Genomic DNA, 27687 nt, shown 5'->3' with positions numbered 1-27687 from the left:
CAACAACTGGCAATAAAGTAACAAATACAGAATCCCTAAAGAGTCAGAAAATTGTGCTTTCTCCTCGTCCTGCTTTACTGCAGACAGCAGGAGAGCCAAACAACCATATAATTCTGCAAAATTTTGCAAAAATAAATTTGATTTTCAATGTATGAAGCATGAAGGAAAGCATAATATTTCCACCTATAGGTATAGCTTTACAGCAACAAGAAAACTCATTACGATGAATACTTAAACGTGCACATCCATTTTGGCAAGTAGTAGTTCAGAAGTCAACCATCAGTGTCCAATTTGCAACATGAGCCCAGCAACTTATGTATGACCATACACGTAAACGTACAAATTAGGAGCAGGAGTAGGCCATTTGGCCCTTCAAGTCTACTCCACCATTGAAGAATACAGCTGCTCTGATTGTAACCTAAACTCCACATTTAAATCTCTCCATGGTAGCTTCCACCTACCTACATCCCCCCATCTACCCTCACTGCTCGGTTATCAAGAATCTACTTACCTCTCCCTTAAAAAATTCACAGACATCCCTTGATGAAGAGATTTCCAAAGACTCACAACCCTCTGAGATAAAGAATTTCACCCCACCTCTCTCTTAAATAAGTGACCCCTTAATTTTTAGACAGTGACCATTTTCTATTATGTAAATTCTTACAGATGGCATGAAATATGAAGTTACTTCCCAGGTCTGGAAGTGAAAATATTGATTAATACCAAAATTGCTGCAATGTTTATCAGTGAGAAAGGTAGTTTTAAGCTGTAGGAACATATCAATGGATTGGTCAGATAGACAAAAAAACTGGAATTCAATCCAGAGAAACGCAAAGTTTTCCCTTTGAGGGCAAACAAGGCAATCAAATATTGAATATAGAAGCACTGAGGAACAGTGAGACTTTGGAGGCCACATCCTTAGATCCTTAAGACAAAGACATAAGAGGTTAAAGAAAGTATATGTCATACTTGCATGTACTGACCAAGGCAAAGAATGAATAAGCAAAAAGGAAATGCTGGAAATGTATAAAATACAAGAAAGACAAAGCTGAACTTGTGTGTACAATTCTGGCTACTGCACTGCAGGAAGAAACCATGAGCAGGAACAGGAGAAGGTCAATCAGTCACTCGAGCCCGATCCACCATTCAACAGAATCATGGGTGATCTGACATTCCTCAAGTCCACTTCTCAGCCCTTTCCCTGAAGCCTCACCTCAACCTAATTCTGAGATCCTGCCCTCTGTTCTGGACTTTGCTATGAGTGGAAACACTCTCTCAGCATTTACCCTGTCTGGATTCTTACCTCATATGTTTAAATAAAATCACCTCTCATTCTTCTATGTAAATAGTCCCAACCTGTTTAGACTTTCCTCACAGGACAATCTGCAGGGATTATCCCAATGCATTTTCATTAAATTGCCTCCAATGAAATAATATCCTTCCTTCAGTAGGGAGCTTGATATACCTAATATATTTCCACTCCACTGCTAGCCTGTGGGAGCTAACATACCATGTGTCTGTCATGTAATTGCAAAACTGAATATTGATTGTCTGCAAATGAAAATATTCTGCTGGTAAAGTGGGGAACTTACTATTTTTGATGAATGCATACTGTATCATACCTGAAAGAGGAATTTGACTGCACTGCAAGGCTCCAAAAAAATGCTGATATCCTTGAAGGGTCCTCATAGACATCTCCCTGGTAACTTCCTGCAGGTTTACACTTCATTGTTTCAAAAAAGAACAATTTTGGGACTTGACATTGGAATTAAGAATGGTAATGCATGTTCTAAGTACAGAGACAAGTGCCTAGAATTTTATCTGCACTGTTTTTCAGGCATTACAACAGCTTTAGCAATTACTGTCATGCTATTTCTGAAAGTTCCTTGAAAAGACTGCAAAATTTATTAGCACCAGTTCAAGAACAGCACTGTCAAGCTCCCTTGTGTAAGCGCAATCCGTTGCAGCAATAGCAGCATTTGAAGGTCAAATTTCCCTCATTAGCCACACTTTTCCTCACTACTCGGACTTCAGGAAGTAGTTTTCACAGGGTCACACTACAGTACAACCAGCATGCTATCAGCTACAGGGAGGAGCCTACTAGAAAAGTTTGTGGGGGTGGGGGCAGAGGGCAGGTTGGTTGGGGAAAGTAAGGAACCTGCACAGGCTTCTGAAGAACAATATGCACAGAAAGTGACCCCATAGTACTGGGCGCAATTATATCGGCGTTTAGAACCATAGAAGAACCATAGAACAATACAGCACAATACAGGCCCTTCAGCCCACCAGGTTGTGCCGCCCTTCAAACCACACCTAAGACTATCTAACCCCTTCCTCCCACATATCCCTCTATCTTAAATTCCTCCATATGCTTATCTAACAATCTCTTGAACTTGACCAACATATCAGCCTCCACCACCACCCCGGCAGCGCATTCCATGCACCAACCACTCACTGGGTGAAAAACCTCCCTCTGACATCTCCCTTGAACTTCCCACCCATTACTTAAAAGCCATGTCCTCTTGTTTTGAGCATTGGTGCCCTGGGAAAGAGGCGCTGGCTGTCCACTCTATCTATTCCTCTTAATATCTTGTATACCTCTATCATGACTCCCCTCATACTCTCCAATGAGTAAAGCCCTAGCTCCTTTAGTCTCTCCTCATAATCCATACTCTCTAATCCAGGCAGCATCCTGGTAAATCTCCTCTGCACCCTTTCCAATGCCTCCACATCCTTCCTATAATGAGGCGACCATAACTGGACACAGTACTCTAAGTGTGGCCTAACCAGAGTTTTGTAAAGCTGCATCATTACTTCGCATTTATAAGGGAGGTGGCTGTAAGGGCATGAGTGCCCTCCACAAATAGCTGCACTTTTGGGAGCCTTGCAATTGCAGCTGATGCTCCTTCCAGGTGTGAATACAAAGATCACTTTTATCAAAAGTAAAGGATTCCCCACTTTGCCACCAGAGCTTTTCTGGACTTCTGCGATGCAACAGTCAGTCAGCAAGTGCCATTGTGGTGCATCTCAGCAGGTCCAAAACCAAACCACTGCAGATACTGGTATTTTTGGATAAAAACAGGAAATGCTGGAAAGACTCAGTAGGTCAGGCAGCATCTGAAACAGCATTACAGCTCAATCGCTTGCATCAGAACTTTAGATGTTTCCAGCATTTTTTCCTGTTTTATTACAGCCTACAAGAACCCTTAGGCAATATTTCTGAAGGTGAGCTTGACTCAGAGGGCAGTGCAGACATTTGTGTTTCTCTGAAAGGCAAACTCCAAGCAGACATGATTGCAAGAGAGACATGTCTGATCTTTTAAATAACAATCAGTTTGAGACTTCACTGTTATTAAAGACAAGTTCTTCTGTACACGAGCTAACAGCATTTGACTGCACTGCAAAACTCCTGCAAGTGCTGGCATTAAAAATAAGTTGTCACCAGTTTGGTACACACATGAGACTCTTTTGGGGGGCTGGGGACAAATGGGGGAGGGGGAAAAGAAATCAGAGTCTTTGAATATCTTTAAGGTATATGTAGATAGATTCTTGTTATGCAAGGTGACAGGAGTAGGTGAGAATGAGTAGTGAATGTTACCATAAGATGAAATGTGATCTTACTGAATGGCAGAGGATGTTCAAGGGTGACCTATCCCTGTTCCTAAACCCTACGTTCATATGACATATACCCAACCTGGCTGAAAATCACGAGAGAAATTAATCTTGAACATTGCACAACCGCAGACATCATTTGGGCAAGCTGAACAAATGAAAATATAACACTAGGGTATACGAAATTCTCGCAATGGAAAGTCATTTATTAATGACTGGCATTAAGTCACTCAGAAATGTGCACAAAATTCATTAACGCCAGGTTAATAAGTCTTTTGGGCATGGCACAGATGAATTTCTAGGCCAAGGTTTATTTGGCTGGGATGGCTTGTAAACATTGGTTTAAATTTACACTGCAGTATGTTGTCAACTGAAATAGTCCTTCTTTTCCTAAATAAGAAATCCATAGTCAGCACAGCAAATGTCATGCTTTCATGTGTTATTTGCATCACTTCTCATGTGTTTTTCCCATCGATAAAAAAGATGCTAACTCAGTTTAGACAAACTTATTCTTGTAATGATGCTCTACTGGTATTGTTAACCATTCATGTATCAAACTTCTGGATACACCTAAATGTTTTATTTTTGTATTTTGAAACAAATGAATTTTTGTGCACGGCAAGAAATTTCTCGAAAGAATTTTCTTTTCCATAATTAGAACCCCAAGTCAAGAGAAAAATGGCCAATTGATTTAAACAGATTCACTGTGAAAATGATTGACTGTAGAGTAGATAATAGGTATGTTGGTACTGCAAGAGTTAAACTACTTCACCAGCAATCCAGAGGACTATCAACCCAGAGACCGGAATTCAAATCTCACCAAAGGCAGCCGTGGAATTTAAATTTTGTTAATAATCCAAAATTAAAGCAAAAACAACTAACTATAATAATGAAGAAAACAAAAATACCCAATCATAAAAACTCATCTGGCTCATTTGTGTCATTCTGGGGAAGAAATCAGTCATGTTTGCTGACATCATGTCCTCTGAAAAGGGCTATGTTAGGGAACAATGAGAGGTGCAAAGTAAATGTCATCATCATCAGCGATACCCACATCCCAAAAATAGACTGTTTGTCAGACCAGGTGGACCAGCTCAGGTCAGTGTTGCCTGGATCATCAGAAGAGTAGTGCATCCCCCAACACAAAGCAGGAGATTCCACAGGGTCGCTGACTACTGTGGAGAGCTCAGCATCGCATGGAGGTCCCTGCAGGGTGAGAACCTCTAAAGTTTAGGGTGAGAGGGGAAAGATTTAAAAGAGACCTGAGGGGAAACTTTTTCACGCAGAGGGTGGTGAGTATATGGAATGAGTTGCCAGAGGAAGTGGTTGAGGCAGGTACAATAGTATCATTTAAGAAGCACTTGGATAGGTACATGGAGGGTCAGGGCTTGGAGGGATATGGGCCGAATGCAGGAAATTGGGACTAGCTGGGTGGGCAGCATGGCCCGCATGGACTCGTTGGGCCAAAGGGCTTATATCCATACTGTATTGCTCTATGACTAAAGTCTATTTCTTGGCTTTCAAAGTGATATGAATCGAGGGAGATACCTGTAACAACATCCACTGGAACAGGTAGAGATTACTTTCAACAATGTAATGCTCCCTGGCACATTTGACTGAAAATGTGCACATTATGACATCTGTTCTAATATAAATTTCACATTGCTCATGAATTCTGAAAACAAAGTGATGAACAGGAATAGTTTTAGTGACATAGCTATTGAATTATATGTAAGTGTAAGTCAAAGGATTGTACAGAAAAGGGCAGAATACCCAATTCTGAAATAAAGATTAAATAGCATTTATACATCCAATTATCCCCACTTGCTCTACCTACTTTACCTGACAATTACATTTGATCTGATCACACTGCATTTGGAGTATTTATAAAATACACCAGTGTTCATCGAACAATACTCCTTCACCAAGTACTGAAATTGTATAGATTAAAGTTTAAGCAAATTACTTCAAATATATATTTCAGCCAACTATTTAAAAGACACATTAAAGATTACACAGCAAGTCATAATCCAAATTACAAAAGCAAAAGGATGCCTTTGATTGTCAACTTCTTGGCACATCTCTGAAAAGAGCAACACTGGTGCCAGAAAGTATAGACGATGTTGCACCATTCGTGTGAAACAGCAATAACATTTTCTCAAATATGTCATGAAAAAGCAATTAGCACCATTACTAGGACTGCTTATAATAATAAGTAACATGACCTCCCATTATTAGTCAACTGTACACAAAAAAAATCCACTGCACTGTCCATTTCATATGGTAAAGTCCAAGTCAAGAAAATTATCCTGAAAATAAATGGACCGATAATTTAGGAGGCAGCAGCTGCAGAGATTGATGAGTTTAGGCAGTAATTAGATTTATCCCATCTTCTTGTTCCAAATTCAGTCACTGCCAGTAGCTGATAGGAAAGAAAAGTTTTCCAGCTGCTCACAGGCTAATGTCTGAGCTTTCCAATCTGCTACATTCCACATTTCCCAAGATTTCCAAAGCCATATCCAGGCTATTATTGTTTTATTATAAACGACTAAATCAACCAAAGACCAACAAATATAGGTTGCCTTATAACTTAACGAGCAGCCAACATAATAAAAAAAACGCAGTGGTCCAACCATTCATTTTCTCCGATCTCTTCAGACTAAAGAGTTAAATACTCAACATTTTTCCACATCATCCATTAAAGTAGCCATTACTGGGAGCAAAGACAGCTTTGCATTGTTATTACTGCAGCAGAACTCTACTGTTCCAACATAAAATGATTGATGACATGACCTAATTCAGTAAAAATATTTGCAGGTGATATCGAGGTTATGTTACCAGGTATCTGCACAAAGACAATAAAAATTAAGCATTTCCAATTATTTTAGAAATGGCTTCTATTTTTAAATGCTATTTTTAAATATCTATTTTTTAAAATTCAAGTCAGTAAGTACTTTAAGTTAAAGATATGTTTCTTTTATCAAATATCACTTAACTTCAAAAGCAGCTTTATTGTTCACAGACTGCAATGCTCAAACTAATTGTTTTGAATCCCTTTTAATGCATTTTTACCTCATGAATTGGTCTATACTCATGTAGCTCCACCAGCACAGCATTCTCTCTGACTCAATAGGATACTATGCCTCCTCATCTTTCTGCAGAAATCATCAACCACACTATCCCACTCCAAAACCTCACATAGTACACAGCAATGTACACTGCCCTTGCTTGGTTCTAATTCTCCCAATTTGACCACAGCCAAAGCAGCTCCAATAAGTCCTGATGTCCTCGAGTCCTGATGCAGGGTTTCAACCCGAAACGTTGACAATTCCTTTCCTCCCATAGGTGCTGATCGACCCACTGAGTTCTTCCAGCAGATTGTTTATTGCTCCAGCAATGGTTATTCTTCCCACCTCAATATCATTTACCTAATGAATTAAATGACTTGCCACCTGCCAGCAATCATCTTCAAGCAGAGTCACCACTCATGAACACACAGATGATATCTACAACCACCTCTCCATCACCTCTCCCGATCCTCATCAGCCTCGGTGTTGTAAGATTGCTTCAACAACATTGTGTTTTAGATGAAACAGTATTTTCTCCCGACAAGCATGCGGAAGACAGAAGCACCAGACAAGGCACCCTGCCATATTTGCTTCACTACTGACTGTGCTCCTGTCTCACACTGAATGATTATGTGCAACATCTTAATTGCACAAACTAAACATCAAAACCCATAAGGTCATCAAAAGCAAAGATCCCGTATTTCCACCTACTTAACGTGGCTCTCCTCCACACATCTGCGACTGAAACCCTCATCTATGTTAGGCACTTCCAAACTATCATTATTCTTGCTTTCATCAACAGGTCATGTCTTCATGCCCATGCTGGCAGTCTGATTATGTAATCTAGCTCCAAACATTCAGAGTGGTGTAAACTGCTGCACTCTTGGCGATGCCTTCTCTCAGATAAGATGTTATGATGTTAAACTAAAGCCTCATCTGTCCCCTCAGTTGGATGGCAAAGATTCCAGATGGCATAATATAAAGGAGAGTAGAATAGTCCTCCTGTTGTTTTGACCAATATTCATGCCTCAACCAACAAAGATACATGTGACCTGGTCATTCATTTAATTTCTGTTCTTCAGACTTCACAGTGTACATCTTGCCTTTTGGATTTCCTCCCTTACCACAGTGTGATTACATTTTAGAAGTACTTCATTGGTTGTAAAATATTTTAGAATCTTCTGAGGTGCTACAAAAAGTGCTATCTGGTATAATTTGCTGTTTTACTACAAATGAAAATAATGAAACACAAATCGTCAACAACATAAGGCAATTTAAAGTATGAGCATGCTGAAAATGTATTGAGTTTTGGATATACCCTAAAAAGAACAATATTAATTTATAAATTAGCTACAGAATTCTTCTGAGCAACTGATTTAAATTGTGATAACCTCATTGAAATTGACAGCACCTTAAATAACTGAGTCAAATGCCTCAAAGCTAATAATCCTTGCTATTCAGTTCATTATTTAATAATAATTTATATAACTGCCTGGATTCCAGTTCAAACTGACATCTCTCAAATGCTTTGTCTTAACTTTTGATTGACTTACACAAATATATTTATTTCAGTGATTTAAATAAAGGTCATGATATACAAAAGTACCTATTCTTTTGTGGCACTTCACTTATGAGAAAATAACATGACAAACACAAGCATGTAACTTGTGCTTTAGCATTAAATGGTTATAGCCATTTTACAGAATTTTTAATTTAATAAAATGATTAGAAATTTAAAGTCATAAACATTGCTCCTAAACCGGTCTTGCTGGTATGCACCACAATCCATGCAAAAACTATGCAATGATAGGAAATACTAAAATATTATACTTTTATACCAACATCAAGCTCCCAACAAATTCCCTTTGCAGAAATCAGCAAACACAATATGGCAAAACAAGAGGCTGCAGAATTGCTGGAATCAGGAGCAACTCAGCGGATCAAGCAGCTTCTGTGGAGGCAAAGGGATGGTTGACGTTTCAAGTTGTCCCTTTGCCTCCACAGATGCTGCTTGATCTGCTGAGTACTTCCAGCAGTTTTTTTTTTAAAAACAATATCGTCACATGCTGGTAGAATGCAAATTTCTGGATGCTTACTAAAATGGCTGAAATTACACAGAATTTATTTAAAGGAAATAAATCATTTTCTGGGAAGGATAAGAGGCAACATAAATCAGAGGAAACAATGCTAAAAGGAGAACAAGAACAGAGGTATCTGGGTATATTTGCATGTTTCATTGAAGTAACAGCAGATTGAGAAAGTGGCTAAAAAACCATAAGGAATGCTAGGCTTCCCCTTGAATGTATCTATATGCAGTTTGCTTTAATTGCTCCTTGCAAAAGCTTCATATTCTCTGGGTACAGAAGTTTCACCTACATTCCTTTCTTTGCACTTAACTTATATGGTCAGTCTCTAGTTTCACTTTACTCATTCTGTTTATACCCATTATGATTATAATTATCACAAGCAGATCCCATTGCAATCTCCTCTGTTCTAAGGAGAACAGTCCCAGCATCTCCAGACTATACACATAACTAATATACCTCAACTCCAGAATCTTTTTGGGGAGTTCCTTCTGTACCCTCTCTAAAAATTTTGCATCGCTCCCGAAGTAACTCTTTTTTTGCAGTATCTTTGTAACTTCCATTTATGCACTTTCTGGCTCTGAAGCAAATTATAAGTGTAAATATCTGAATCTCAAATCACTAAGAAAAAAGTCACATAGTCATAGAGAGATACAGCACAGAAACAGGCTCTTCTGCCTTGCGGGTCCACACCAACCTTCAACTATTCATTTACACTAACCCAATATTAATGCCATATTTTTATTCTACCCATGCTGCCATTGACTACTCCAGATTCTACCACTCGTCTACACACTAGCAGCAATTTACAGTGGCCAATTAATCTTCCAACCTTTGGGACGTGGGAGAAACTGGAGCACCCAGAAGAAACCCACGTGGTCCGTAGGTGAATGTGCAAACTCCACACAGACACCACCTAAGGTCAGGATCAAACCAAGTCTCTGGCACGATGAGGCAGCAGCTCTACTTGTTGTGCCACTGTTCCACCCTAAAGGATTACGAGTATTCTGAAACGACACTATTGCTTCTTACTACTACCTGCAGAGAACTGACATTTATTTGCAAACTACTTTCCAATGACTGCTTGGTGAATCAGATGGGTCTTATTGTGCGCATACATGCTGTTTTAAAAAAAATTAACACTATGAGGCAAGCATAGCAAAAACCAGTGCATCCAACAGAAAAAATACATACTGATTCTGAATCTTTTGAAGCAAGCATCCAAAACAGCAGAAAGTCAAGAACATGTCTGGGATTCAACTCATGAAATACACAATGGTTTAAGACTCTTCTGTACATCACCTACTTGATTCCTACCTCCCCACTGGACTTGTAATCATTCTTATAGACTAACAAAAGGCCTTTTAAAGTAATTATGTGTTCAAGTGTGGTCCCATACAAGCTACAAAGTAATAAAAAGGATCCTGTGACTTTTTCTCATATAATCCCACTTACCATAGTTAAATTAAGATAGTACAACATTCTGATTCCATATTCCCACAAGCTGCTGCTATGGTAAAGAGATCAAACCAAAAGTTCATAACCAACATCTTTAAAATTTGTTCTGCTTTCCATGTATTTTTATTAAATGTTACATTTTTAAATCTTACAGTTCTGACAAAGGCATAAATCCTTGACAGCTGCTGCTTTACTCTGCAAACACATGTACTTTCTTCTTAAAATCTACCATCATAAAATCCCACAGGACCAGGTCAGTAGAACACCTGCAATTCTTCATTCAGTCTACAGCACAAAGTCTAAAACTAAAAGTAACATTAATTGTTTCAGTGCCCTGCTGCAGTTACATTTTTCACAAATTCCCGTGAACAAATGCTACGAGCATGAAATCATCCAGGCAACTCTGTCATCAGGAGGATAATTTTTTCCCCCCCTCCCTTAAGCAGAACTCCAGTGGGAGCAAGTGGAAAAACTGGCAGCAATTACAAAACAACAGCACTTGATACAATCTCAGGGGAAAGCTGAGGAAATGTGTCACGGCAAATTGGAATAACTTTCACAGATTTTTAATGAAACCACAGCTTTTTTTTAATTGAGGATATCATCATTGCTATGGCACTTTACATGTTTGGATTAAAAATAAAAATGGTACGTTTATATATTGTTTGTGTCCACACAGTTCTTTCTGCTTTTGTTGCCTTTGCTAAGGGGTGTGTAAACTGGTAGAGATTAAGGGACTGGGTGGAGTAGGGGGCTGAATTAATTGAGCAATTAGGCTGCATTACGTCTGGGTTAGAGAAACTAGATGAGCAATTGGATCGTTTCCGGCAGTTTTGGTCAATTGTTGTGTAGAGCAACCATTAGACTCAATAGATGCCACCTTCCAAAAGTCATTTTTATTGAATCCCCAAGCCTACCATCTTCCCATTGTCACATTCAACAGTTTCCTCAATCCATCTGCTACTCTGGTCATAACCACTGCACCTAGAAATGTATTCCAGCTGTAGTTCACCTTTTTAAAGTAGTATGTTCCATTGCTCGCCAAAAGCATTATTGCATTACTGTGAAATTGTGGAACAAATTACTATGACAGGTTTTTAAAAAGGGTGAGATGAATTCCTGTTTGGAAAAGTGGGATACAAAGCTATTAAAGAAAAAGTTTGCATTGATATCATATCATTAGGACATCCAAGAGTTGTTCATGATCAAATAGTTACTTTCAATGTCAGAATTTGTTCCAGAATAATTCAGAAGACCGTTTTTTTTGCATGGTGGAGCTATGGAAGAAAGTGGGGAAGCATACAAGAGCAAGTTAGGTGGATCACTGAACTGAAACAAAACTATTGCTACTAACCAAGTCTACTGCAATGATGGAGTAACTAATTTGCTTGTTCCAAATCCACACATCGCTCTGGCCATAACTGGTCACATCCAACACATGGTTCAACCATAGCATCTTTCCAACAGAGAGGAATAGAACAGCAGGAAGGAGTAGCGAGGAAAAAATGAGAAAAATCTTCAAAAATTTACAAACATTAACAAGACACAACCCATAATTTGGCTAGGACTCAGCTAATATGCATCAATGCTATAAAATTTGGTACGAAATGGTTTAAACTGCTTAACTTTCCTTATGTAACTGACATGAGCTGCTACATTTATTGAAGTCAAAAGATCCTGCTAATGGTCCTGTTGTGAGAAGTTAACTAATGTTTCTGTATTCCAGTGCTTCATACAGGCATTAACTATTTCAACCAAACATATCATTCTTTGCATCAGATTTCCATTCACAACTAGCAGCCTGCAGCTAAAAAAAGTTGGGCAGCCTATCACTTGTAACATTTAAATACCACCATGGTAAGTTTGGGAGATTACATTCAATAAATCTAGGAACAAGTGACCTTGCAAACTGCTTATTGTAATAAACATCCGACAAAGTCATCAATATTTTTCAGAATAAGAAACCTGCAGCCAACCTGGTCTGGCTTATGTACAACTACTGTTTAGAAACAGCATGGCTGACTTTTAGAGCCCTCTAAAACCCAGCATGCGAACCCATTGCAGCAGAATACAACCAGTGAATAAGGAACAGTCTGCTCCTTTGGGAAAGGTATTAAGTGCAGAATTGGCATTATTACCCCAATTTTGCAAAAAACAAAATCAGGGATATCCTTCCTAGAGAACTAGTGTACGTTTTGAACATAGAACAATACACAGCACAGGAACAGGCCCACTGGCACGATGTTGTGCCAAATTAATTAGTCATTAAAAGCCGAATAAACTCGTCTCTTCTGCCTACACAAGTCTATATCCCTCCATTCTTTCCATATTCATGAGCCTAACTAAGAGCCTTTTGAAAGCCTCTCGTCATATTTACCTCCACTACCACCCCTGTCAATGCATTCCAGGCAACCATCACACTCTGTGTAAAAAAAACCTGCCCCACACATCTCCTTTGAATTTAATCCTTCTCATCTTAAACATGTGCCTTATACTATTAGACATTTCGACCCTGGGAAAAAGATACCGGCTGTCTACTCTATCTATGCCCCTCATAATCTTATAAACTTCTATCAGGTCTCCCATCAGCCTCCACCGCTCCAGAGTAAACAACCAAAAAGTTTTCTATTACATCAAATCTGCCTCCTGAATTGTTCCTGGGTCTCTGCCTCTACTCTCATTTAATCTACTTATCAGCTGCTATTGGACACTTCCCAAGATCAATCTTCCCGATCATGGTACAAATTAAATGGTGCACAGGACTGAGGCAGGATTTCGACCCAAAACTCCAACAATTCCTTTCCTCCCACGGACGCTTCTTGACCCGCTGAGTTCCTCCAGCTGATTGTTTATTGATCCAGATTCCAGCATCTGCAGCCTCTTGTATCTCAGGATTAACTTTATCTAATCCATATATATCTTTAAGAGGTCCACAATATTCCCGCTCATTCTCCTCCTTTAAGGATGTCGAGTTCAAGTTTTCCGAATACGGCGTTGATTAATCACAACATTGAAATTACAATTCTGCCTTATGGTGAGCAGAACAGCATGAGGTATTCAGGAAACAGTCTGAACAAGAACACTAAATAGCTTCAGTATGATGGTCTCAGATTTGTACTTTACTGATTTGGCACTGTAACTCAGCATTCCATTTTATTTGCTGATTGCTGCTTTGCCATGTCTGGCCATAGTCAGTGTCAAGTCTACTATCCTTCCAGATGTCATCCCACCTCTCCTCGACTTAGTTGAATTCCATTTGTTGAGTATTTCTCGTGCAGTGCAAGAGGCCTCATATGATTTTCCTTTGCAGATTTTCATATTCTAAATTTCATCTCCAAAACCTGTATCCACCAATCAATATTGTCTAGGTCCCTCATGTCATTTTGGGTGTTTTGCCAGACTCTACCAGCCCTCCTGAGTTTACGACTGTGAGGAATGAACCCAATTATTTGCAGTTCTGAACACACTTAATTCGGTTATTGATCCAAACAACAGAACACAAGCATATACCGCGTATCAGTCCATCTCTGCAGCCCAACACCACTTCCCCAAACTGAAAATAGAAAAGCGCAGATGCTGAAAATCTGAAATAAAAACAGAAACTGCTGAAATTTAACTATAGATAAAAAAGCAAAATTGTTGGCAATTCCATCTGTAAGGAGGTGGACAACCACCCAGGAAGCAATGAGAAAAACTACTTGTTTGTCCTTTTAAATGTTGTTATCTTTTACTCAGTCCAAAAGCAGATGAGGGTGGAGATGTTGACAGAGATAGCATTTCAACATGGAGACAATTACATTATGCTGTGCATTTCTCTCTTGCAGATATCCCTCAAGTTCTATAATACCTTAATTTTCCATAATAAATCGTATTGATTATTATCAATATGTGATTAAAACTCTATTTGTTGCTCTATCCAGTGAATAGGAAGCAAATTTCAGACTGGATTAGCAAAATATCTGTTAAGTTATCAAAAACCCATGTGCAGAACTCTTTCAAAGCTACTCTTACATTTCATCAACAATAACCACATTTCATGTGTAGTCCATCTAATAGCTTTCCTAAAAGAGATTTGCAAATTTCAGACAGAGTTCTGTTCTTTGAAGCCACAGCAATAATTTCTAAACTGTTTTGTTGTGCCAGATAGCTGTGGAAAAATAAAAGTTGCAATTAACACTCCTAAGTGAATTGGCTGCCGTTCGTCATGTGTTGAAACTACATCAGTACATGGGAATTTGTGCTTATGAGAAAGTAATCAAAGGCCAAACATGAAAAAAATGCAATGAACAATGGGAAGATTTGTATTTTCTCTTCACATTACTGCCTTCATCTACCTTTGTTTGAAGTGGTGCCTTTGCCACTCAAAAACGTTTCCACAGTGCCCACTTCCAAGCTGACATAAGGCAAGAAAATTGAGCTTAGTGCAGAGAAGTGTGAAGTAAAATGCTGTTTATGCGTTATCTGAGTTTATAAAGACAGGAATATTATATAAAAGCAAACAGATCATGCCAGAACTTCATAAATCACTGATTAGGCTTCAATAAGAGTACAGTGGTCAATTCTGGGCACCACACTTCAAGAGAGATGGCTTTGGAAAATGTACAGAGGAGATTTACCAGAAAGGGATGGCAGATTTCAGCCCCTGAAGAACAAACATAAACCAGGGGTGGGAGATGGTGGGGGTTGTGGTTTATAGCAATCCTGTGCTTCCATATTTGCTGCTACTGAGACGAGCTTTTTATTCCTGAAGTACTAAATTATTTAAATTCCCCATTGACTGTGGTGGAACTCACACCCTTGTCTTTGGATTAACAGTCCAGACTAGTCCTGTAATATAACCACGATTCCACCAGACCTGATGCAGGGTCTCAACCCAAAACGTTGACATAGACCTGTTGCTGCCCGACTCGTTCAGTTCATCCAGTGTTTTATTTTTGTTCTAGATTCCAGCACATGCAGTCTTCGACTGTACATCTTCAGTTATGAAGAGAGGGTGGAAAGCTTAAAGGTTGTTCTTCAAACAGTAAAAGTTAAGAGATGATTTGATACAGATTTTCAATATCATGAACAGAGGTTTTAGTAAGAAAATCTTTTCCCTTTGCTCACTAGGTTTAATCACAGAGGCCCTAGAATAAAAACCAATGTGAAAAGAACAAAAACAGAGATCAGGATATTTTTTTTTCACTCAAACTGTGATCTGGACACTCCACCTGAAAAGGTGATGGAACTTGATTTCATAAATACTTGAAAGATGAGTTAATTGGGATGCAGAGATCTGAACAAAAAGTATGCTAGGTAAGTGTAACTGCTCCTTCAAAGAGCCAGTAGATACAACAGGTCAAGTGGCCTCATTACAACTGCAAGTTTCAATGATGTGTTGTTTTAAATGTCCTTAAACTGCTGATCGAACTAAACAACAACAACTACATCCCTAAGGTTCATGGATTCAGACCAACATCATCAAATCATATAAAATTTAGCCACACATGCAAATATCAGAGCAGAAAGGTCAATGAGGTAACACCTTAAAGAAAGGAAAGGTAGAGCAAAGAACAAACTGCTGAAGGAACTCAGTGGGTCAAGTGATATCCATGGAGGCCAAGGGATAGTCCTGCAACAGGACAAGGAGAGGTAGAGATTTTCTGAGAGGGAATTCCTGAGCTTTGGGTCTTGTCAGCTGAAGGAACAGCCACTGTTGGTAGAATATTTAAATTCATGGTAATCAAGTAACCAGAATTTAGGACTGCCAATGTTTTGGACGATTTTAGCCCAAAAAGACATTGCAGAGATGGGGAGAGAAAGCATCAAGAACTGAAAACAAGGATAAGAATTTCAGAAGCAGAAAGGGGAAAAGCCATTCAAATCCAAATCTGCACAGCAGTAACATCTGCCATTTTTACCTGGCCTTTAACACAACAAAGTGCATCGCAGAAGCATTAAAAATAATAAAATTAATACCAAGCCATATCAGGAGATATGCAATTAATCTTAAAATGCAAAATTCCATTCCCAGCCATACCAGAGGTATTGCAGAACATTGTTCCTTCAGCTAATAAAATTCACTGCATACTTTCAATGAATATTTTCAGTATTCTTGCCATTACTACTGGAATACTCCCACACCATGTATAAGTATAAATGTTTTATTTTGTGTATAAATGTTTTATTTTATTTTTTCCTTATTAAAAGCAATTAATATTCATATTTAAAAATTTACCTCTATTTCTCTCTTCACAAGTCCTGTCTGACCTGTTTGGTACTTTCTGCTTTTAACTTCAGATTTCCAGCATCTGCGGTATTTTCGTTTTATACATCAGACAGTATATCCTAACCATTCATCACTGCATCAGTTAATTTTGTGGATTCACTAAAACCTTCCTCTAATAACAATATTTTCTTTATAACTTATAGGAAGGAATAATCATGTTATAATTACCATTTGAGAAGAAATTTAATTTCAATCCTTCAAAATTTCAAACATAATTTTGGCTGATATATCAGTTAAACAATGATGGATCTTGAAGATTGTTGTACAATCAACTGGAGTGAGGCCAAGTATATACACCACTCCCAAATCAATGACTGACACATTGTGTGAGACATATTGTTCTATAAATATCCTAAGAACAAAATTGGTGGACTTCCTGTAACAAAAGTCATCAAGTTGAAGAAAATGACGAAAACTTTCAACACTGCTAAGGACAAACAATCCAGTTACTGTTACCAGAAAAAATTGTCAGATTTAATTTTTTGTATGAAGTGGTATACCCTAGTTTGGTAAAGATCCTATTTGTTACAGAACAAACTTGAATAGATGCAGCTGAGATGTGAATCACTAATTGACTGAATAGCCAAATCCCTGAATCTATGTTTCCGTATGTGTTATGGACAATGCTAAGCTAAAAGGTAGAGTATAAGTGAAACACATTACTTCCACGATTTTGATGTAGTGGGACTAACCCATTATTGGTGAAAATATCTTTCTATCTCCATACTGTACAAAGCTTTCAGAACAACATTGGAGTTTGTTAAAATGGTGTCCATCTGATGGAAAGTTCATGGACATGAATTCTCTCCATTGTTGCTGTGGCATTTGCTGAATTTTCAGTTTTACTAGATGCTAACATTCACATTGTTGAGCTCATGTTTTAATTTATCATTTTTTAAATCATGGTTCTCAAGTGTCCCAAGGTTATTTCTCAAAATGCGCTACAGCATTTTTGCCTTTTAGTATTTAATCTCCTAAAAACCTGTGAGTTTTCATAATAGTTTCATTTTTACAATCGTGCAACTTCAGTAATACTTAAATTGTCCACATCAAATAATTCAAAGCTTCTTTAAGATCCAAGAGTTACATATTGTACACGAGCTGTAAATTACATAAAAATAAATTCCTAAAAGATTAAAATTCATGCCAGCTGTTTGCTCTTTTAACCACTGTCAACAGGAAAGAGAGAACATGTAATGTAATGCAAAAGGAGAACAATTATATTCTCCTTCGTGTGTGACAAAAATGTTATTTCATTCAGCGGATATTAAATGCACTCATTTGTTGGTCTGCATACTAAATAATGTTGGGCTGGGTTGAATATACTTTTTCATTTTCATACCTTCATCAGAAGACCATAGTACATGTGCGATTTGTAATAGGAGTGTCATTCTTGAAAATCATAAATTAAAATGGTGCTCATCTATAATCATGATGGGAGTACTCAGAAGAGAAAAAACAGAATATCCAGAGTTAATTCTTACCAGAGTTTTGATAGCTGCCCATATGCAGAGGAATCTGGATAGTGAAAGCCAGCAGGTCAGGAGCTAAAAGAGACTCGGGTTTCCTGCTCTCATTCAGCCATTTGCTCTTATGCAATTCTCTTGTATCTGAAGGTCCTTGTATTAATGGAATCAGCTTCTCCTTCATCCCATCACCTCTTCCTAATTTTGATAGAAAAAAATCTTGTCAACAACTTTCTTTAAATATATTAACACCTCAAATCATACACAAACTACCTACAAACCAGAGAAACAAAGGAATGCAGATGCTGGAATCTAGATGAAAAACACTTAGATGCTGGAGGAAGCCACCAGGCCAGGCAACATCCGTGAGAAAAGCAGGTGGTCAACGTTTCAGGTCAGAAAAGGGTCCTGACCCAAAATGTTGACTGCCTGCTCTTCTCCACAGATGCCGCCTGGCCTGCTGAGTTCCTCCAGCATCATAGCGGTTTTTATCTTTTACCTACAAACCAATCAGGAAAGCAAAAGGCATTGGGCTATTTTATCTGGAATCTTAGAATTTACACGATATTTTGAGACAAACATATTCAAAAAAATCAACTACAATAAGCCTTGCCCATCAGCCAAGAAAATGCTGTTCCACTGCCTCAGATGCATCCAAAGATTTTCAACCCACAATGGAATATCCTTGACATAAGCTGCTTTGAGGAATAACACTTTCACGGAATATGTTTTCATTCTTTTATTCGGAATTTCCAAGGGACATCACCTAGTTGAAGATATTTGGACATTGATATGATTTCACACAAACTCACTTCCCTCAGGCAAAAAGAGCAAGTCATTCATTAGAGTTAGAATGTCATTCCAATGTAACAAAAATATGCAGCAAAACCCTTGGGGAAGGTCTATAGGATTTGCTGTGCGGAATCTTGGCAACTGAAGAGTTATTTCATAGGAATACAATACTGTCCAATATAATTAATTTAACTTTTTTTTTCATATATTGTATCATATGCCACAGCAAACCAACAATATAACAAAAGATTGAAAGGAGAATCTGATTTTCTTTAAACAGATCCATGCCACAAGCCAAGAATTGTCAGTAAGTACCTAATGGCCTTAAAATTGGGGTCTATGTGCTTCTTTTACAGCCATAGAGAGGCTCCCCAAGGAGATGGTTGGAATACAACCAAACAGTTAACACAGAAAGTTGCAACAATGCTGGTTAAAGCTCCTCCATAGCAGCCCACAGTGCATAACCAAAAAAAAGGCATCTTAACCCCACCTGTTTAAGACCCATTTTATAAAATGTGATCACAACTGACCACAGTAAGTGCCATGTATTTGTGGTCAAGTGCTTCAGGCACTAAGAATCCAAACCTGCAGCTCTTAAAGGATGGCTGCCATCTGAAAAGGTAAGCGTCAAATCTTTATCTTTACCTTACAAAATAGGTGGAATCTGGGTAGCAATGCCTATACCTTCAGGTTCCTCCCTTCCCTCACATAATTGCCAAGAACTTCAGCTAGCGTCACAGCTGCTTGAATTAATGTTCTTCCTCCGAATATCCCACCACCATCCCAGTTCTCCCAACTCCTCCATGACAAGGAAGCTGCTTCTGAGACCTCAAGCTGACATTAGCTGCTCACAGATAATAAGTAAATAAAGACAAGTGGCTAACTGGTATCTGTGTATTTGAAGAGTCAGTCTCAAATGTTGAAGTGATTCACACTGCGATTACAGAAGCTGGGGTACCATTACTTCAACCTTGGTGGTCACAATTGTCGTTAGGTACAAGGATGACATACATTAAGCTTCAAATTGAGGTAACGCCCAATTTCTAGGCCATTATACCTCCACTACTGAGAGTGATCATTTATTAGTGGATAAAGCTGCTTATGGATATGGATGTCTGCAGCTGATACTTAATAACTCTAATGAGATAAAGCCCAGATGAATATTTTTTGTTGATAATTATGTCACACAGTGTACTGAACATGCCAGTTAATTTTCTTCTGTAGCAAATGTATTTACCCAAAGAGTTTTAAGATATGTCTGTATGGATTTTTCTCTATTAGAGTCCATGTGCCATACACAAATTGGAATTTACACCAATTACGTGGAGGCGGTATTTGACCCGTAGAGCAGAGAAGGATCAAATTAAGTTGGGGTTTTGATAGAATAAAGGAGGAGGAATTCTTTCCACAGCATCAGTGAATATCCAGATTTAAGAAAAATAGTAAACAAACCAAATGAGAAGTCCCCTTTAACACTTACTTCCCGTTCAGATCCAGAATGCACTACCCTAAAGAGGACGAAGGAAAAGTGAGAAGTAACATTCAAAACTTATTTTGATATACGAGTACAGGGAAATGTTTCAGGTCAATGGAGAGAAAGTAGAAGAGCAGGAGTAATCCTTTCACAGGAAAGCTCAGGTAGGTTAGGCCTGCCCTCTGAACTCCACAACTCGCATTCAGACTGCAAAAGAATCATACAACAGAAATGAAGTTCTGATGCTATCTCAGACCAAAGTTTGGGTGTGGTCACTTAGAATAACAGGTCTGATACCAAAGCTAATAAATTCCTATCGTTAACATTGAAGTCCTTGGTTGACAACAATACTATAGGAAGAAAGATATTGCATGTTGAAAACTTTGTGTACTATGATCGAGGAATATATAATCATTAAATACCAAATTTAAACTAAAAGAGATAATTTGGATGACCAGAAACCAGAACTAGTTTTAACCCCCTTTGATCCTTCTGGACTTTCACATCATTTTGGACTTTATAGCCAGTTAAACAGTTTGCAGTTACAGGCTATCTCCGGGTCAGGATCGCATAGGATCGCAAAGGGCTGTAGACAGTTATAGACTCAGCCAGCTCCATCCCGGGCACAACTCTCCCCACCATCGAGGACATCTTCAAAGAGGCGGTGCCTCAAGAAGGCAGCATCCATCACTGAGGACCCTCACCATCCGGGACATGCCCTCTTCTTGTTACTACCATCGGAGAGGAGGTACAGGAGCCTGAAAACTCACACTCAATGATTCAGGAACAGCTTCTTCCCCTCCACCATCAGATTTCTAAATGGTCCATGAACCCATGATCACTACCTCGTTATCCCTTTTGTTTTGCAGTATTTATTTATTTTTGTAATTTATAATAATTTTATGTCTTTGCATTGTACTGCTACCACAAAACAAATTAAACAAGATCACAAGACAAAGGAGCAGAAGTAGGCCATTCAGCCCATCGAGTCTGCTCCGCTACCTCACCATGAGCTAAACTATTCCCATCTAGCCCCAATTCCCGGCCTTTTCCCCATATCCCTTGATACCTTGACTAATTAGATGGCTATCAATCTCCTCCTTAAACACCCCCAACGATCAGGCCTCCACAGCTGTATGTGGCAAAGAATTCCACAAATCCACGACCCTCTGGCTACAGAAATCTCTTCTCATTTCTGTTCTAATTTCACATCATATAAGTCAGTGATAATAAATTGGATTCTTGTTCTGATTCGGGTTACAAACATCTGACTTATGAACACCCATAGATACAAATGAGCTCCCATAATATTATTAAATTCTAAATTCTGATGTACATACATACGTTTGTTCCTACAAACAGCAGAACTAGTTTTCCCCTCTCTCTCCACTTTTATTAATTGCTCTTTCTTATCAGTCTTATGTTTCAGTTTTTGATGTCATTCATTACAATACTCTGGTGGTGTGGTTACCACACTGAGTGATTTTTGTATATTTTCCAATTTATGGACAAAATTGATTTAAGGGCGCCTGTAAAAACAGAACCTGTTTATTACCCAGGGACAGCCTGTACTGTTATAATGGACTCAAGAAACTGCTATATGAGCAATGCACCATGACAATTAACTAAATATTTAGAACTAACTGGAGTTATTAGAGCCAATAATCTCAATAGGATACTGGATTAAGATCTTTGGTGGTGTATTAAACATTCCTCTGGGTGACCACCCACCCTTTGAAAATGCAGGTTTCACAAAAGGATTTGTCTGAATGAATAATCAGTCTCAATAATGAGACAATTATTGACATTGGGATCATAGAAGTTGGAGTACCATTATTTCAAACCAAGGCAATAAACTTACTGGCCAGAACTGTTAGCCCGATATTCAAAACGGAAGCTAAATAATGTCAGAAGGAGCCTCAGAGGTTTGTCAGAATTCCTTGAGAAAAAGAAATAAAGGAGCAAAAGAATAAAAGAGCAAAGCAGAACAATAAAAGAGAAACATGATAGAGCCAGTTATATACCTTTTGAAAAACCAAGGACATAGAACATTTCAAGGTAGTAAGAGCAAAAAGATAAATGAGGTTCATCCTGTGAATTTTTAATGTGGGTGGGCCAGCTAAACATTCAGAGTTGGGGTATTGAAGTTTCAGTCAGTCTGGTGGGTGGGATGAAATAAGTTTCTATGCACCAATGGCTTGTATTTCCAAATTTGAAATGCTTGAATCTTCAGTCAGATATGGTCTATTGTTTTATTTACTTTTTCACTCGCAAGGTCAACATTTTGTGGTCCATCCATAGTTCTGCATGAGCAGATGCTTTCTTGAACCACCACAGTCCATCTGGGGATGCTACTCCCATAATGTTGTCAGTGAGAAAGTTCCAGGACAGTGTCCCAACAGTTATGAAGGAACAATGTTGAACATTGAAGTCAAAATATGGCTGCTGTGGGCTCTTGTCCTTGTAGACAGGAGGCAGGTACACTAGTATCATTAAGCACTTGGATAGGTACCTGGAGGAGCGGGGCTGAGAGGGATATGAGCTGACAGCAGGAAATTAGGACTGGGTGGACAGTGTGGTCAACACTGACTGGTTGGGCCGAAGGGCCTGTATCCATGCTGTGTTGCTCTATGACTCTATGGATCTCTATGACTCTGGACAGTGCCTACGGAATTGGGAGGTGGTGCCAAGGAAACGATGGGAATCTGTTGCCATGACACCTGTAGATATTCCCACCACAATATAAAGGTGGTGGACTTTGAGGATATTTAAGCTGGTCAGTGGAGTAACTACCAAACAAACAGTTTGCTCCAGAATTTTGTTGCATCTCTGATGACACTTTTACATGGTATACAGAAGTCGATAATTTGTAGAGTCAAAAAGTGAAGCACTTCAGGCTATGCAGACATGTCCTACTGAGGTAGCCACAGTATTATGGGGTGGTCCTGCCGAGTTTCTGTCCAATGATGACCTCCAGGATATTGATGATGAGGAAACTGGACAAGAGAAATGCCTTTGCATATCAAGGCCAATGTCTACACTTGACTAGGCGACTGATTTGAAGAGACTTGTGCTCTGTCCACAGTGACGATCCCGAGCTCCCAGTTGCATGCCATTTCAATTCCCCTTCCCACCCCCACACCGACCTCGGCCCTTTCCACTGCAAGGGTGAAGCCCAAAGCAAACACCTCATATTCTACCTGGATAGTCTACAACCCAATGGTATGAACATTGAATTTTCCAGGTTTGGGCAACCTTCACATCCTGTATTTCTTCCCCCACCCCCTCCTGATTCTCCTCTGGTCTTCCCATTTTTGTATGCTTGCCCATACCCCCTCCAGCACCCCTCCCCCCCCATCACCCATTTTCCTCTCCCTCCCCCCCCCTCTCCAGGTTCCATCCACCTACTACCCATTTATCTCACCCACTGGCTCCTCTCTTCTCTCACCTCCCCCTCCAATCCCTACCTGGTTCTGGTTCCATCTGCCCTTCACCCCTCCCCTAATAGTTTTCATTTTCACCTTCTTTATTTATCCAGAACTGGCAGCCTTTGTGTTCTTGCTTATCACCTTCCAGCAGCTATCTCCACCTTCATCCTCCTGGCTCCATTTGCCTTTTCTTTTGTCTGCCTCCATCTATCACCTACCTGCCTCAGTCTCCTAACTCCACCCACTCCCCCCCTCCCTTACCTGGCTCGATCTGCTCATCACCCTTCACCTCTCCCAGGATACACCAATCACCTACTGGCCCCTGTTACACCACTCCCCCTATCTTCCCTCTCCACTCTTAGTTCCGATGCAGGGTTTCGACCCGAAATGCTGGCAATTCCTTTCCCCCCTCGGATATTGCTCGACCCGCAGAGTTCCTCCAGCAAATTGCTCTAGATTTCAGCATCTGCACTCTCTTGTGACTCCACTGGTGTTTTTATGTCAGAGTTACAGCATCATCAGATTTTTTGCTTGTTCCTCTTGTTTATCATGGTGGTAGGAGAGAAGGGTTTAGAAAGTGATGTTGAAGTAGTCTAGTTGTGTAACTACAATATATTCCTGTACATGGTACACACTGCAGCCATGCTGGTGTCGAAGAGAAAGAATGTATTAAAACAGTGAACACACTTCATGTGGATGGGGTGCTAATCAAGCAGGCTGCTTTGCCCTGGACAGTATCAAGTCTAGAGTATTATTGGAACGGAATTCCTCCTCGCAAGTGGAGAGAATTCCATCACACTCCTGGCCTGTACATTGTAGATGGTGGAAAGCAGCATCAACTTAACTTCCATTAAAGAAGCCAATCTCAAAGGAAAAACAGTGCTGTTATTTGAAGGACGGACAGATGCTCAAACTCCATCTAATTTCTTCAAGGTGCCTTAACTTCAAAACAACAAGCTCAGTTGGACAGTTGAAATGTTTTCCGCTTGTGAAATCAGACATCCTGGCAATGGTTCATAAAAGCACGGTAAACTTAATGCAAAGATAGGAAAGAAGTATAGCGCTACGAGCTCAGTCATTAGAAAACAGGTGAAGATGATTAAGCTTTCACACCGACTATCTACAAGAAAGATTTTAATCTCATCATTTTAGATCTGTATGATAATCCACTGTACTACCCAGTTATGCTTTTGGCTTTTTTCCTAACAGTGTTATTTATAAAGCAATTTGAAGAAAAAAATGTTAAATACTATCTCCTTTTAAAGCCAAGCATTATTGTGAACTGTATACAGATTTCCAATCTAGAATTTGGAACCATTCCTTAAAAAAGGATCAAAACTCTCCTCTGCTATGCATTCTAAATGCACAATGTAGTAGCAATTGCCTATTGAACTTCACTTCTGAAATTCAGTTCTATTGAATTTAGAGGTGGAGTTCAATGCACATTCATTTCCACATCAAGCATTTAGTGCTTAATACATAGGACAAATTTCTACCGTATTAAACTTTATGGCTCACATGTGTATGAAAGAAACTGTGCTCCGCCTAGATTTTTGAATTGCTCTGTGGATGTACATAAGAATTTGATTGAAATGTGTTAAAATTGAAGGCTGTATTTAATAGACTTAATCTATCAACCGAAGTTAATTTAAATTAATCAACACAATTCTGAATGCATGTTATCTGGCAACATTTTGGAATTGGATTTGGTTTATTATTGTCATGTGTAACTAAATGTCCTGCTTTAACAAAGTGGAGCAAACCACATGCACACACCTTAAGTGAGGCTTATACAGATGCCTGTGTGTCAAAAAAGTGTACAGTAATTCTTAAGAGCGAAACTTCGGGGAATACATGCAAAGACCAAAACAGTTTAGATCGGATTGTAAAAAAGATTACTATTTTCACTGCCTAATCATTGCATGTAATAGGTACAATTTTTAACATAATAAGATTGTCCACTGACAAAACAACAAATCTTTTGGGGGAAAAAGCTGATTCATGGCAGACAAAGCAAACTCTAATTTCAGCGACTTCCCTTATAAAGAGATCAGCCAATTCTCCTGTACAGGCAATAAACTTTTACATGTTCCAGCTGCACATACCTGGGGCTTTGGCACAAGCTTTTATTGATCCCATGGTCCCCGAAACACATTTTACCAATGATGTGCTACAGAACTTCAACTCAACGTTTTGGATAGAACCCTCCAGAGTTGGCAATGGATTCTGGGATTTCACACCTAATAAAAGAAAATTGCAAATGAAGTAGTCTGCTGTACTTAAATAATCAGGAACTCTAAATGGTGGAGCTATTTCTCCACACTTAAGAGATTTAATGTTCTACAGACTTTGTTGGTATAAAATTATAAGAGCTTTATACAGAATTACATAAATTGCAAAAAAAAGTATCAGTGCAATATTAACTTTGAATGTTTTCAAAAACACATTGTGAAGCAGTTTTCAATCATCAAAATGTTCAGATTTATTCAGACTTGCAAATTAAATGCAATAACAAGCTGTGAATGATAGCTCCAGAAAATGAAGACAGTTAATCCTACAAGACAAGGCAGTAAATTAACGACACTTCAGGTGCATTTTTGCCTGCACCTTCCACTACCACCCTGCCACATGGCAGTGTAAATTCGAAGATGCAGTGCAACGTCATTCTGGAGGCTAGAGTCTCACACCGCTTCATTTCAACACAGCATGGTGTACAAGTCCAGAATGGTCATCATACCTAGTTCATAAAAGTGCTCTGGTGGTCTCCTTAAAATGACCTCAGCTTAAGTCAAGTGTTTAGTTCAAAGTTTCTTCCACTCCACGCCTTCTCAGCATTTCAATCTCTAATTGTTGGACGGGAATGTGTACGCACATCCATGCTTGCACAGACCTTTCCTCAATGGGACAGTGGAGTTTCAGCCAGGCAGGAACCAAGCATTGTAAACAGGGTTCCACTTGAATGAAAATAGATGCATCTAAACTGTCACAAAAAAACATACCATCTCTCTAAACTAGTGAACGCTGATAGAAAACTCACCTACCTTCACAGTCGTAACAAGTCTGTTACAGTTCACAACAGTATCATGACTGGATACAGCTACCACTACAAAATATTTTTAAGAGGGTATATAACAGTAACTTGAAGGACAGAAGTGTCTCTGACATAAGCACTACTCAACGATAGTAATAGGTTTAATGAAAGTGTGCATGACAATACCCATTAAATCTACCCTTGACATTCTTCAAGACTCCTATGATAATTATTAGTGCCTTACAATTACAAGGATCCTTGCTCTTCTAATTAAACTATGTTTCTTTGCAAATCTGCAACAGACCTTCAAAGAGAAAAAAACAGGTACACTAAAATAAAGGTACTGAAGACACATTAAATCTTTCAGGTAAAGGCCATATTTAATTTGTTCAAACTTGGTTTAAAATTTTCTGAAAATTACAGTCTGAAGTCCACGTTGTTTCAGACTCAAGAGGCTTTGAGATGGTGATGTTTTTTGCTGTGACTGCAAGCTTCATCCTTAACTCAACAAGCTACTTAGTTCATTAATAAACCACGCGATGTATTTATACATATGGTTATTTTGTTAACCATTTACTCTATTAATTTAACCTTTGCCATACCTGGCTACTTATTATAAACAGGTTATATCCTCCCCAGGTTATGAATGCCCAACTTATGTAGAGCCCGTACATATGAACGGGCATTTGGTAGATCAGCGGGATGGATTTGCTGGCTGCTACAGGGCTGCAGGCATCTGCTGCCACGTGGGAACTCGGCTTGCAGCAATATTTGAATGGTTGGGTTAAATGCCCCGGTTTAACTGCACTTTACACTAGTTTTTATTCAAATATATTTCCAGGCAGTAAACATTTCTGACTTGTGAACTGTTTGGGTTACGAACATTTCTCAGGAACGGAACCCAGTCATAACCTGGGGAGGACCTGTATAGCTGGGAAGCTTTCAACCATATAGTTAGAAAAGCTAGCAATGAAAATGTTGCTTCACTGGGATGGACGTTGGTATG

General features: G+C 39.0%; 1 protein-coding gene across 1 annotated transcript in view; it reads right to left on the bottom strand.

Moving 5' to 3' along the window:
- LOC127574065 (intermembrane lipid transfer protein VPS13B-like) overlaps window positions 1-27687 on the bottom strand; it is a 795946-nt gene that overhangs the window by 500063 nt on the left and 268196 nt on the right. The window contains 2 exon segments of the mRNA XM_052022696.1: window positions 17975-18154; window positions 25756-25890. Coding sequence (XP_051878656.1) covers window positions 17975-18154; window positions 25756-25890 — 315 coding nt within the window.

Source organism: Pristis pectinata, chromosome 9, assembly GCF_009764475.1.
Source record: "Pristis pectinata isolate sPriPec2 chromosome 9, sPriPec2.1.pri, whole genome shotgun sequence".
Lineage (NCBI taxonomy): Eukaryota > Metazoa > Chordata > Chondrichthyes > Rhinopristiformes > Pristidae > Pristis > Pristis pectinata.
This window is presented reverse-complemented; position numbering and strand designations above follow the sequence as displayed.